Here is a 14,201-nt window from a genome sequence, read left to right as displayed (position 1 = left end):
TAAAAAATCAATATAGTTATAGATTCGAATATAATAATATGGCCAATGCAGCGATTGTTAATATTCTGCAGTATTGTTAATTTTAATTATTTTGATTGGATAAAACGTAACTTTAAAATTTAATTTTGTTGTTAAATTGATGTGATATATAATATTAGCAATTCAAATCATTATTCAAAATATATGCTACATAAGCATCAGGATCATTAATCGAAGATTTAGATATAAGGTATTGCACAAAAATGCGCACTTGGATCGCCTTGGCAGCAAAATCAAGGAATTAATCGATTATGCCAAAAACAGGAACAATGTGCACAAACAGAATAAGGATCTTGCCAGAAGCATAAGGCAGCTATAGGAATCTCTGCACAGCAGATGATAACTTACAGCAATGCCAAATGCAAGGAACTCAGGAGAGCGAAATGCAGACAACCCCAAGTCTTAACAAAAATGTGCACTTGGATCGCCTTGGCAGCAAAATCAAGGAATTAATCGATTATGCCAAAAATAGGAACAATGTGCACAAACAGATTAAGGATCTTGCCCGTAGCATAAGGGCAAGCTATAGGAATCTCTGCACAGCAGATGATAATTTACAGCAATGCCAAATGCAAGGAACTCAGGAGAGCGAAATGCAGACAACCCCAAGTCTTAGATCCCGGAAGGCGGGTACAACAAAGGAAGCCCCAACTACTCCGCAGGATAGCAATCGAGGGAATAAAGAAGAGGACACCTAAACAAGCAGCGTGGTAGGAAGTCGTCACAAGTAAGTGAAAGATAAAGAAGAAAAAGGCAAAGCAAAGTGGATAAAAGTGTCCCTGATATTACAAACTAGAATAGGACCAGCAAGGACGGACCGAAGCAGGCAAGAACTTTCAATAAGCGGTTAAAGCAGTACTAGTGGAAGGCGTCACAATAAAAGTACTACAGCAAAAAGAGACTATTGAATTAAGAGATCTTGACATGCTCACCTCAAAGGAGGAGGTACTAGAACTCTAGAAGGAAATTGGCGAAAAGAACATCATAGAAGACTCTACGATAAAATCTTTACAAAAGACGTACGAAAGACATTGACACGCTAATTGCAGTGATACGGGTACCAGCTCAGATAGCGACTAAGATCACTAAGCTGCAAAAGATCAGAATAGGATGGGTCAACTGTAGGATCCGGGTAGCTAATCGCAAAAACGAGCCGCTTAGGTGTTATAAAGGCTGAGGTTTTAGCCATATCGGCAGAAACTGCACAGTAATTGAAGATAGAAGCTTTGCTTTAAATGTGGAAGAGACGGGCACAATGTGAAAGGGTGTAAGAACCAACCCAACTGCGTACTCTGCAAAGCAGGCACAAATTGAAAGAGTGGCCACGCAGCTGGTAGGTACGCATGCCTTGTTTACCGAGCTGCAGTAGAAAACATTGACAGACGAAGAAAATAAAAATAGTGCAGTTGAATATAAACTACTACGTGACTGCATAGGACCTACTGAGCCAGTATGTCCATGAGACAGAGATTGACATAGCCATCGTCTGCGAACAATATAAGGACCTATACAAACCATCGTGGGATATGGACAGTACTTGTAAAGCGGCGATATGGGCATGCGGGCAAGGAGGTCGCAGGCGTACACATTTACAGCTGCTATGCTTCTCCTAACGCGCCGATAGAACAATTAAGACAACTATTGGACCAGATTCAGAATTAAATAATCAAAAGCATGGCTGCTCAAAAATAAAAAGAATTGTCAGTCAAATGGAGAGAAGCTGTATTCACTTTAGGATTGAAATAGATTCCATCTTAGGATAATTTTCGATTTGAGGTCAGTCTTACTTTGTGTGCATCTGTAGTAACTATGACATCTAGTTTTTCATATAGCCAAGTGATTTGAATTATTGCGGTGATTATCTCCTGTGCTTGTCCGAGCGAAGCTCGTGTTACAAGACTTGTGGATTCAACGTGTCAACTGGGGCTCTCCACTGCCTGGCGAATTCTTGAAGCATTGAATTTCATTAAGAAATCAGCTCGTAGAGCTCGGACAAATTATAATTCCAAGGTGGTTCCGTTCTAAAAGTACCTTATGGCAGCTGTACGAGTTCTATGATGCGTCTCAAAAAGCATATGTAGCAGTCGCATATATAGTGATTCTAGGAGTTGGTTCTAGATTGTGGCGACCTTTGTTGTACAGCAAGTTCTCAATTAGCGTTTCTGGCAATCGCTCCTGAAGAAAGAAAACATTTTTATCTGTACAAGGCCTCACCAGCATCATTGAAACTAAGTGAGGTGTCGTAGTTGTTCCATAAACATGACAGTGGAGGTTATGATAAGCAGTACACACGAAATGCTTTGTGACTACGGTTAAAAAAAGATAATAGCTTTGAGTGTTATAATTAAAAAATGATTTTATTTCAAATTACTTATGTTCACTTTTTGTGTTTCGCATGCATCTACACCCCAGCAGACATATTTATGTGTATCCAAAGACGAAAATCTGGCTCACAAAGTTATATTTTGATAGCTAACAGTGATGAGATAAATAAAAAATGTACAGGATAAGTATTACTTTAGTTATCGATTCCATCACTGGCATCTATCAAAATATAACTTTGTATACCAGATACTGTGTGGGTATTATTATTATTATTATTATTATTATTATTATTACTACTATGAAGGGGGAACCACCAAGATCCCTGGCACTTAGGCTGTAAACCCATTGTACCACCCTTCGTCATGGCATCCCCGTCATACGTGGGGAAAAGGTCCCCCAAGCACTGAGCTGCACAAATTTTGGGCAAACAGTCACATGGGTAGGCGTTTCTTCCGCCCCCTCGCACCACCTGCATATACCCGTAGCCTCCTTCTCCATCTTCAGACCGTGGTACCTTAAGCGGATGTGCCCGGTCACTATCTGAGTCAGGAGTCGGGAGTTATTTCTGCTGTCTCCTGCGATGCACTTGGTCCAGCCGACATTGGTGTCCTGTCCCATTACCGCTTTGGCTTGTCTGCATCTTTGAGTTCCTTGCCATTCCTTAGTATGCTCCTTCTCAACCCAGCCCCGGATTTCGCCCCTTAGTAGGCACCTTGCGGCACCTGTGTAGGGCTCCGGCCCGATTGGAGGATGTTTAGCTCCCAAAGCTGCAAGTCTATCTGCTATTTCGTTACCCCTGATCCCCGTGTGCCCTGGGACCCAGAGCAGCCTGGCCTTGTTGTTGTGAGCGGTCAGCTGATTTACAACCACTTTGCATTCCCAGACCAGTCTGGAGGTCGTCCTATGAGCCATAAGTGCTCTAAGTGCCGCCTGACTGTCTGAACAAGTGGTGATAATTCTATCCCTTGCGCCGAGTTCAATGTTCTTCTGAGCGCAGGTAAGTATAGCGTGTATTTCGGTTTGGAAGACCGTAGCATACCGCCCCAGGGAAAAGAAGGTTTCCCTTCCATCCCTTTGGCAGTAGTACCCCGAACCAGTGCCAGTCTCTGCCCTAGAGCCATCTGTGTACCAGACGTCCCCAGTTCCTGGTAGACTGTCTCTGCGGGCCTTCCATTCTTCTCTTGTCGGTATCACGACCCCGTATCTTCTTCCAAAGAAGTAGCGCGGGATCGTCATATCAGTTTTGATGGAAAATTCCGGCAAGAGACCCACCCCACCCGGGAGCCGGGTGTGCCTCGTGCCATGTGTCCATTGTCCGTACGCATTGAGTCTGTGCGCTGCCTTAGCAGCCATCCCAATGATAGTAAGATGGAGTGGTTCCACCTTCACAAGGATTCCAAGTGCCTTAGTAGGCGTGGTCCTATAGGCCCCTGTTGCCACCCTTAGCACCTGTCCCCTGAGTTTCTCTAGCGCTGCCCTAGCACCCACCAGCTCCGCCCTTGGCCACCAGACCAACGCGGCGTAGGTCAGACGAGGTACCAGAACGGCTCTGTATAGCCACAGTATAATCCGGGGACTTAGTCCCCGTGTACTGCCAAATGCCCTGCGACATGTCCAGAGAGCCACCAGGAATTTATCGCACTGGGCCGTGAGATGCTTCTCCCAGGTTAACTTTTTATCCAGAACAATGCCGAGGTACTTAGCTGAGTCCTTTACCTGTAGGGCGACTCCAGAGAGTTTGGGCGCTCTGTAGGCATCTAACTTGTACTTACGGGAGAAGATAACCATTTCGACTTTATCCGGGTTAACCGAAAGTCCCGTCGAGCAGCACCATCTCTCCACTTTCCTTAATGCAAGCTGCATGCCGTCCATGGCTGCGCCAATTTCACTTCCTTTTATCAGTATCAGAAAATCGTCCGCGTAGGCTTGAGCATAGCAGCCCCACCCATTCAGCCCTTCCAGTAGCCCATTTGCCACCAGGCACCAAATGGTCGGCGACACCACCCCGCCTTGCGCGCATCCCTTACTGACCTTGCCGGAGTCCGTTACAGTTCCCAGACTCGAGATCACAGTCCTGCGTGTAAGCATGCCCTGAAGCCATTTTATTAATGGTCCAGGCATCCCATGTAGTCCTCCTCTTTGACAACTGCTTCGATATAGGTGCAGTTAAACGCTCCCTCTATGTCTAGAAATACTCCCACCATTACCTCCCCCCTTTCCAGCTACTCCTCAATGCGCTAAACCGCCGAGTGTAAGGCAGTCTCTGTAGAGAATCCCGCCCTGTACGCATGCTGGTTAGGATATCGTCTTGAATAAATCTATCCACCAATCTTTCTAGTGTCTTAAACACAAAGGAGTTAACACTTATAGGTCTATAATCCTTAACGGTGATGTGACTTGACTTCCCTGTCTTAGGAATAAACACAACCTTGGCCGTTTTCCATATTTCAGGTACATGAGTCAAAGCAACACTTGCTCTGAAGAGCTTTACTAAGGGGCCAACCAGTTCCTCCAGCCCCTCTTGAAGGAATGCTGGGTAGATTCCGTCGATGCCCGTCGCCTTGAAGGGTTGAAAGTTCCTTATGGCCCACTTGACCTTTTCCGGTGTGACGACCTCCGCCGCCAGATCCCATGCCGCCCTCTGCTGCCTATTCCTACCCGAACTCTCACCCCCCATCTCATGGGAGAGCCGAAAGCCCGGGAAGTTGGCTTCCAGAAGTAGTTTTAAACACTCCTCTTCCGAGGTTGTGTATTCTCCTGTAGGCAGTCTGATTGCTTCAAGCCATACCTCAGGATTTTTCGCGAGTATCCGGAGGAGTTTGGCCGCGTCAGGATATTTCTCGATATCCTCGCAGTAGTCCCTCCATCCCTTGATTCTCACCGCGTTGATGCGGTTTTTATATAGCCTCTGGGCTTCTCTGTGAATTCGACACTATTGCGAGTATTCTTGGCCCTGTTAAAGGTCCTCCCCGTTTCACGTCACAGATCCTCTAGCTCCCGGTACCCCATGTCCCCTTTGGGATGGTCCAAGGACAGCTTCTGTGAAAAGAGATGTTTACTATCTCACCTAGCTCAAATGCCCAGTGATCAAGCTCATCCGTTGTTCCAAAGCTTGGTTTGAAGGATTGATGCTCGTTCCTAAGATTTTCCCTAAAAAACGCCCAGTCTGTTTTCCTGGGATTCGTAAAGGCCCTTGTTTCAGAGCATTTTTCCTTCCATTCGAATTGGATGTATCTGTGGTCGGACAGTGAAGGTTCGTTAGATACCCGCCAGCTGCCTACCCACCCCTCCATTCCAACTGTACACAGAGTTAGGTCAATCGCCTCACTTCTAACCGAATTGTAGAAGGTAGGTTCTCTGCCCCTGTTCATAATACACAGACTCGAGGTTGCCAGATACTGGAGCAGTGCGGCGCCCCTGCCGTTAGTATCCGAACTGCCCCAAACTATGTGATGAACATTAGCGTCGCATCCCAGTATAAGAGGAATGCTTCGCTGTCTGCAATGTTCAACAAGATCTTGTACCTCCCTTGGTGGGGGCTCTTCCTGAGAGTCGTATGGGAAGTAGCCAGAGGCCACCACAACCTCCCTCTCAGAGCCCCCTCCTACAGGGAGTTTGATCTTTATTGCCGTGAGGTCCCTGCTGCACCGAGCCGGTAGCAGCAGAGCATCAAAACCTTTAACAAGTATGCACGCCCTGGGAACGCTGCACGTGGGGTCTCTATAGATCCGACCAGCACCCCCCAGACCCCTGATCCTCCCCGCGACTAGCCAAGGTTCTTGTATTAGGCATATGCCTGTGTGCGTCTTAGCCATGCGCCTGACCAGTGCGGCCGAGGCGCCTTTGCTATGATGCAAGTTTATTTGTGTAAACACTATCTCGTCGCCAGCCATGGTGATTAGGACGGGACAGTGTTGCTCTGTTCGCGCTGCCCCCGGGGACCCTCATCAACCCTGACGGTAATCCGGCCCAGGCCCCAGTGCAGTTGAAAATTGCGCTGCCGGAGCAGCCTTACCGAGGTTTCGGGTATGCTGAGCACCAGAAAGGTTCCACAGTCTGGCCCCTCCCTGCTTTCGGTACTCAGCACCCTCCACCTACTAATCAACGGGTCCGGATGCCTGTGACTCAGTCGGCTCAGAACCACTCCCGGCTCAAGCCTGTTTCCAGGCACGCGGAGAGTGGCCCTTCGAGGCTTCTTGAGCTCAGACATCCCGGCCATGAGGAGCTTTGCGCCCTCCCAAGGTCTTAGCCAGGAGATTATCTCCTTCAGTCAGTCCCTCGAAAAGGTGTTGCTGGCTACCACGACGATGGACCCCATTTTCACGAAGGATTCATTGTCGAAGGATTCGTTGGGTCCACCATCCTGGCAGCCATGATTTCATGCTCCATTTTATTATAAAACCAAAGCGAATTCATAATTATATTTTGTTAGAAAGAATATATATTCTCATTCACAATAACTTTTTGCATAACTAGATTATATTAAAATATTACTATCAAGAAACGCTCGCTTCGCTCGCGATTTAAAAATTAATTGCAATGATATTTAATTATTTGGCGTGTCACTATTAAATATATAATTAAATATTAGATGTACACTCGATGCTGGTTAATTCTTGTGGAACGTTTTTGAAATGCTCCAATCAGATTGCTGGATCGATAAATTCTAACCAATCAAAAGCACGATTTCAAAACGTTCCACGGTAATTAACTATACCGTCAAGTACAAATGAATATATTTAATACAGCCAACATTCTATAAAAGTAGTTATAGCTACTAGTACACAGGACCGGTTTTAAAATTATACAATAAAATGGAAATAAATTTTAAATATTAAAAAATGTTTTCAAACTCTTTGTAATTATTTGATGAAAATATTAATTATATTAACAAAATATAACAATAAATAATATTAATTAAACATTTTTTTATTTACATTTACAATATAATGTAAATTGTAGGATTAGAACAATCATCAAGAGGCGCGATAGCACCGCACTGGCAAGAAAGGACGAAGTTCGGTTCAGGGCAGGGCGACCCTATATACTTTAAAATTGGGTTTTCTAACCTCTAAGAACAATCACGATTGCATTTAAATCATTAGTATTGCGCTTATGCGCAATCTGTCGGTATCTATTTCAAATATATTAACCTAACCTTTCATCTTTAAAAGGATTCATTCAAATATATTACGTTATTAACTTAATATTGCAAGCTGAAAATTTGCTCGGTGCATTTCTTTTCGTCAGAGTTTCTTCTCCCGATATTTTGTCTCCTCCAGTCACGTGACTTCAGGTAAGATGTATTATACGCCAGCGGTTGCAGCACTTATAATCTACTTTACCGAAATTCGTCTGCTATTCGGTGACACGCGATTGTGTTATTATATATTATGTACATATAATATATAATAACACTATACGATTATATACGCGATGGGATCAATGTCTAAAGCAATAGTAGCTGATTGTCTATCAAATAGATCAAGATGTCAAGGAGAATATGCTTTGTAAAAGAAATTTTCATAAAAAAAACTTTTTTCAAAGGTAAAAACCTTGGAAAAAAAATAGTGAAATCTATAAATATTAAAATGTCAAGTAAATGTTTTTTCTTGCTATACGCATTTGGATATTTTTTGGAAAAGCTGATTTTGCTTCCTCCTAGAGGAAGCTTTGTAATAGTAAAATTTTCGACTTCGTCAAAAATAGGTTAGAATCCATTTTGAGGTTTGTGGAGTTCGAATCATGTGTTTTTAGAAAATGTCCTATGGATGTGTGTTTATACCGTAATATTTCTGAAACTACTCGGTTAATATCAATAAAATTTGACATGTATATCTATTTTTGGATTCTTAATTCGGGAAAAGCAGTTTTATTTTTTATTTTGCCAACTAGTTTTCGTTTTATGGCCATTTTTTGATTTTTAAAAAACACTATTTTGCCTTTTTTTTATGATCGCGTTTATACAATCAATCCAAACCAATTGCATTTTAAAGAGCATAAAATTACCTACTTTTTCCTGTTTGGTCCCCGATATCGACTGCTCTGTTCGGCAGATAAAATGAAAAAGGTGATTTATTTAAAAAAATTCATATCTCTAAAACTAAACATCATAACCTCACGAAAAAGACGTGTCTCACGTGTCTAACTATATCCCATTAAAATGTCAAGTGATTTAAATATTTATTTTTTTAGTGATAAATCAAAAACTGAAAGAAATGAGTTTTTTTTGTGCCTCGATTACGAACGTAAAAAGGCCTTATTGCACTTGAGATTTTGGGAAAAGGTAGATATTTTATGTGGTTTGGCTAAGTTCATTGCGCAGCTTTCAAATCCCTATGGTTCTTAAGATATCATTTTTTTTTTTTTTTGAAAATTTTTTGATTCCTTATATATCTAAAACAATGTTGTCAAATGCTTTAAAATTTTATTTGGTGATTTGCCATAAAAAAGCTATCTGCTGTTCAAATTTTAAATGATTTCGTTAAGCGGTTCTCAATTAAAGAGCTGAAATGTCAAAACCGATTTTTCTCAAAAATTTTCCTTCCTCTATTGGGGTGCCGTTGCACGTCGTTAAAGTCCTTCCCTATAAATTTATGTCATACTGATATAATAGCCCAGATAATGACAAAATGGATGAAAACATCCTATATTAGAACAATATATTACATATAAAGACCATAAATTAATTTGGAGGAAGCTACGTGCCAATGAATTGGCAGCGGTTTAACTTCAGTTTTATCTTAGCGCGTATAGCAAAAAAAAAAAAACAACATTCACTTGACATTTTAATATTTATCGATTTTACTACTTTTTCTTGCCAAGGGTTTTCCTTTTGAAAAAGTTTTTTTTACTAATATTTATATTTTGTACTAAAATGTAATATATAATACAGTATTTACTTTGATATTAAATGATAACAATATCTTGAATCCCTAGAAAAAAAAATGAAAAAAACTGAAGAAAACCGTTGTGAACTGTAGATGATAGCAGAGAAATGTCGCAATTAAGCCACAGACAACAATAATCTTCTGTTGTCTTTAGTTTTATTTAGTTTGCTAGAGTTTTCTTCAGTTGGCTTTAGTTTTTTTTTTTTCAGGTATAAAATTTGACTATTTTGTAAATGAATAAAAAATGAATACAACAGACAATAACTATTAATAAATAAAGACAACAGTTTTTTCCTAATCAAAACAGTTATCTTCGAATTCGTTCTGATTTTTCTTTTAAAAACACGCTTTTAATAACATAATAGGATCAAATTAACGTAACTGTTGAAAACTGTTAAAATCTGGTATTATAAAAAAATAATAATACCTGTAAATAACTGTTGTCTTTAACTCTATTCCGACATTCTTTTGCTGAAAATTTCTGTTTTGTTCAGTTATCTACTGTTTTAGTTCAGATAAAAACTGATATATGCAGAATTTTTCTCCACTAGGGATCAATATAAGTATGAGAGAGAGAGAGAGAGAGAGAGAGAGAGAGAGAGAGAGAGAGAGAGAGAGAGAGAGAGAGAGAGAGAGAGAGAGAGAGAGAGAGAGAGAGAGAGAATCGCACAGATGTGTTTGTATCGGTAGATATGAAATTTACTAGGTTATAAGTGTCAAATTTGCATGTAAAACCACTTATTAGCCATTGTACCATGTTTGTTTTCTACATAACTTCTACTAGAAGGTCAGGCCCATTCTGAAACTTTACAGCTACTTTTTTACTATAAAAAGGTATCTTTTTACTGTATTGAGGTTGTCGGAGTTCGGATTAAACATTCATATTTTTATATTTTAAGGTTTAAAATACAAATAAGGTAGCCTTAACATATATACATAGGGATTTAAAAATATTTTTATTTAAAAATTCAGAAAATTTCACAAAAATAGTATTTCGGTAGTTTTGGTTAAAATTGCCCTTCTGAGCTACAAATCATTGAAAATAGGCAAAAAATGCAAAAACTCAAAGCCAAATGAAGGAATCGCGCTGAAATTTTTTTTGGGAGTGAGGTACAATATATAGAACACACACACACACATATATATATATATATATATATATATATATATACAGTTTAGGCAAACACTAAAATCTTTAAAACTTCGATTTCACAGAGAACCACGCATATATATCTATGTGTATATATATATATATATATATATATCAAAATTTTCAAAATTTTGGAAAATTTTGGAAAAGTTTGGAAATTGTTTTCAAAGTTTATAACGATTCAAAGCTTTAGTAGGGAGATGAAAAAAAAAATAAATCAAGAGGATTGAAAATGGTGGTTTTTGACCCTAGAAACCATTTCCGCTCCTTTTGATTTCCGATTCTTAAATGATTGTATGGTGGTTCTACCTTGTAGGGAACGAAAATGGATTAATTTATACATGTATTATGAGCAGCTCCTCTTGCTCTACATTTTGTCTGACGCTCGGAAAACCCTATTTTTGGTCCACTTTATAGGCGCCAAAATAGTACTATACAATAAAATCCGCAGGCAAGAGAATGCATGTGACGGTCTCTTTAACTTACCCGTGTGTGTCTCTATGTTTTATTTTAAATTATCATCCACATCTTGTAAATCTATATTTTGTATTGTTTTAAAATACATTTTAACATACAAATTTCAGATGGAAATTAATAACTGGGAAAATGTCAGAATCCCGAGGCCTACAGATTAAAGAAGAGGAATCTTGAAAAATGAAAATGTACAATTTGCAACAGAATGTAGTTTTCTTTACATATAAACAACAAAATTAAATATCATAAAGTAACCATATTCCGAGTTTACAATTAAATTTTTATATTTCTATTATGCTGTCAATTTAGAATAAAACAAATTCGTAGAAATTCACAGTTTCATGTTCTTTTATTTATTGCGAGTGCGTTATTTAGCGCTCTTATTTCATTTTCCATCAGATTAGGTGGACCTAAAAAGAATTTTTTTTTTATTTTTGAGTTTTGTAACAACAGTTTCATCATATTTTCTGAAAGTATCATGGAATGCAGTGATGTTTGCGTAAGATTGATATTTTTTGCAAGTGTTCCAGTTATATGCACATCGTCTATCCAAAAATAAGGTTGTTTTTGAGCCTCTTTATAAAGAAGAAAAACAACATCAGAAGAATATAAAATTGCCCATCCTGCACAGTAACGTGGATATTTAATATCTGCATAATCTTTTGGAGAAACGCGCCACTTTGAACGCCATGATCTTTTAACCATAGAAGATGAGATGGTATCACATAATATAAGACGTTTGCTATTTGTTGTCAACAATCTATTTCTCAAAAATTCTACTAATGCTTGTACGTGCACGAATACGTCATCATCTAATTTTAACATATACCTTGCATCTGCAAATAACAATATGAAAATGTATTTTAAATTAGGATAAAAAATCTATATTTAAAGAAATACAAATTACGTGGACAATAATAAGTAACCCATTTTAATGCCATTACATGCTTGTACGTAATATTCCGATAAGAATCAAAAAAATTTCCCTGAATGATATCTTGGTATTCAGTATTTTCCTCTTCTAATTGAATTTGATATTTTTCTGAAATTCCAACTAAAAATAACGTTGCGATAGATGACAGTGATCTACCCCAGGTTTCTCTAATTACATGCCTTTTTTTAAAATTAGATGGTGCAGAATGTATTAACATTACTAAAAATGGATTTGTTTCGTTGCAAATACTGCGATTTATTATAAATTTGAATTTTTTAAAATCGATTAAAGTAGTTTCATCATCGACTGTTAATTTATTAAATATGTAAGACTGTGTATTTTTAGAATCATTATTAGATAAAATTAAGAAGTATCTTGAATTAACTACATTAGAGGATAAATTAACATGAATATTTGAATCATTATTAACAAACCAAACCAATAAGCAACCAGATATCAACAAGGCAGTGAAAAATCCTGCACCAAATAATACAAATGTTGTAAAATGTTTTTTATCTAACATTTTTTGCAAGTTATTCTATAAATAACATGCTTGATATTATCAAACCATAAATTTAAATTCGGCTTTAACACAATTAACAGTTGTTCATATTTTAATAATAATCTGAATTTCACAAGAGAACTTAATTTATTTAAATATTTTTAGATCATATTTTTATCTAAAAGTTACAGACTTTCCTAAATATTATTTATCGTTACTTTGCACAATATTCAGCTCAATTTAACTCTGTCATATTCCAAAATTCCTTAAGCATTCTGAAACAAAAAAAATTAATATGTATAACTAATCACATCATATACTTAAAATTTTGAATAATTCATATTATTTAAGGTCAAAAATCACCGACACACAAAAAAGGGTGGGGTGCTTTTGACTAAACCTGTAGATCACTTATTACGAGGTAGCTAAAGCTGACAGTAGCTACACAGACGTTAGCTGCGTGCTATGCAGGTACCGCAGCCGTGGGACTACTTCGCGATAATCGAGACTATGCGTTTTGTTCTCTCGCGTTGTTGCAAGGTGGACCGGCCAAGGTCGTGGTTTGGCTAGCTGCAGCTTCTCTTGCGCGGTTGTCGTGAAGCGACATGCGTGCCCGCGGAGGCGGCGGAGAAATTCGACGCGGTAACAAATTAACGTGAACACGGTAGACTAATAGAATTAAGTGAAAATATATTGTTAGGCAGAATTGAATCAAATCGATACACGCGCATACACAGGTGTGCAAAGCGCAGACGAATGGCGTGAATAGAGATCGGAAGAGAGACCGTGGAAGAGAGAGAGAGAGAGAGAGAGAGAGAGAGAGAGAGAGAGAGAGCTGACACTTGCAAGTCGTTGATTCCAATCCCTCTCGGGAATCGGCTTGAATCCCAGGACGTCTCCTTCGAGGGCGAAATAGCGAGGTCGCACGAAGTACACGCTCGAGGTGAAGGCGCACCTTGACCCTTCAAATTGAACAGGAATGCTTCGATCGCACAAACACTATACGGAGTCGAACGTTCTCACTTGGTAATCACGTTGCGGTTAGCGGTGTTGATAGCGGTCTATAGCCGGAATCGGTCGTACGTGCAAAATCTCGCGCGCGCCCTCCCTCCCACTCACCATAGAAGTGTGCTCTCTTCCGCTGCTCTCCCACTGCTCACCTGTAACATGGCTATGGTATAGTATAGTATATCAATATATTATGTATAATATGCTGGGGAGGTTATCACACGCTGTGACACGCTGAATTCGAATCCGGTGTCTGTTTTGCTTGTACACCCCCAAAAATTTTAGAAAATGGCAAAAAAACATTGAAATTTCGTAGAAAATCGCTGCCAATTGCATCTAAAGATGTTGGCAAATGTTAGAAAGCACTTTCATAAGTGTATATGATTTTAGTGAAGTTTAATGCACTGAATTCGAGTTAGGTGCTCATTATGCTTTATACTTGTGAGAATCGAAGAAACTTATAAAAAATAGCGAAATATATCTACGAATTTTGAATAAATTGGAATAATTTGAATAAATATAAACGACCGTAATTGCATGAAGAAAATGATAAATTTGTTGTACGGATAATTTACTGTTTCAACTATTTCTATTAAACAAAATTTTTGTACTTATTTTTTCTTGAGTGCTTATGATGGTAAACACGAGAAAATATATAAGAATTGTTACTCTTACAGTGTTCTTTTTTTGTAACTTGTAACGTGGCAGTTCGACTGCACGTTACAAGTGGAAAAATTGCGCCGCGCAATAGAGAGGCGACGACAACCTCGCAACGTGGCAGGTCGAGCCGCGAGTAGGCGCGCAGAAGGGGGAGTAGTTCGCGTGGGGAGCGCGCGCAGCGCTGGCCCCGCGGTCACGTGTTGCCGCGTCGCGAGGGCT

General features: G+C 39.3%; 2 protein-coding genes across 15 annotated transcripts in view; one reads left to right on the top strand and one right to left on the bottom strand.

Annotated features, from left to right (window-relative positions):
* LOC116417089 (cytochrome c oxidase assembly protein COX16 homolog, mitochondrial) overlaps positions 1–14,201 on the top strand; it is a 154,468-nt gene that overhangs the window by 100,193 nt on the left and 40,074 nt on the right. For 9 of the 14 annotated variants that reach the window (XR_004345281.1, XR_004345283.1, XR_004345280.1 and 6 more), the window contains one exon: positions 10,989–11,212. The exons of the other annotated variants lie outside the window; for them this stretch is intronic. Coding sequence is in view for 3 of the 9 variants with exons in the window: in XM_031928230.2 (XP_031784090.1) it covers positions 10,989–11,039 (51 nt within the window). In the remaining 6 variants the exon portion in view is untranslated. Of the gene's footprint in view, positions 1–10,988; positions 11,213–14,201 lie in introns of those variants that run through there. 14 annotated transcript variants of the gene reach the window in all.
* LOC100117174 (beta-1,3-galactosyltransferase 5) overlaps positions 11,076–14,201 on the bottom strand; it is a 41,182-nt gene continuing 38,056 nt past the window's right edge. The window contains exons 2-3 of the mRNA XM_031928224.1: positions 11,786–12,589; positions 11,076–11,714 (exon numbers count right to left, since the gene is read on the bottom strand). Coding sequence (XP_031784084.1) covers positions 11,218–11,714; positions 11,786–12,335 — 1,047 coding nt within the window. The 5' untranslated portion in view covers positions 12,336–12,589 and the 3' untranslated portion in view covers positions 11,076–11,217. The remainder of the gene's footprint in view (positions 11,715–11,785; positions 12,590–14,201) is intronic.

The sequence above is a fragment of the Nasonia vitripennis genome, assembly GCF_009193385.2.
Source record: "Nasonia vitripennis strain AsymCx chromosome 4 unlocalized genomic scaffold, Nvit_psr_1.1 chr4_random0005, whole genome shotgun sequence".
NCBI classification, from domain to species: Eukaryota; Metazoa; Arthropoda; class Insecta; order Hymenoptera; family Pteromalidae; genus Nasonia; species Nasonia vitripennis.
This window is presented reverse-complemented; position numbering and strand designations above follow the sequence as displayed.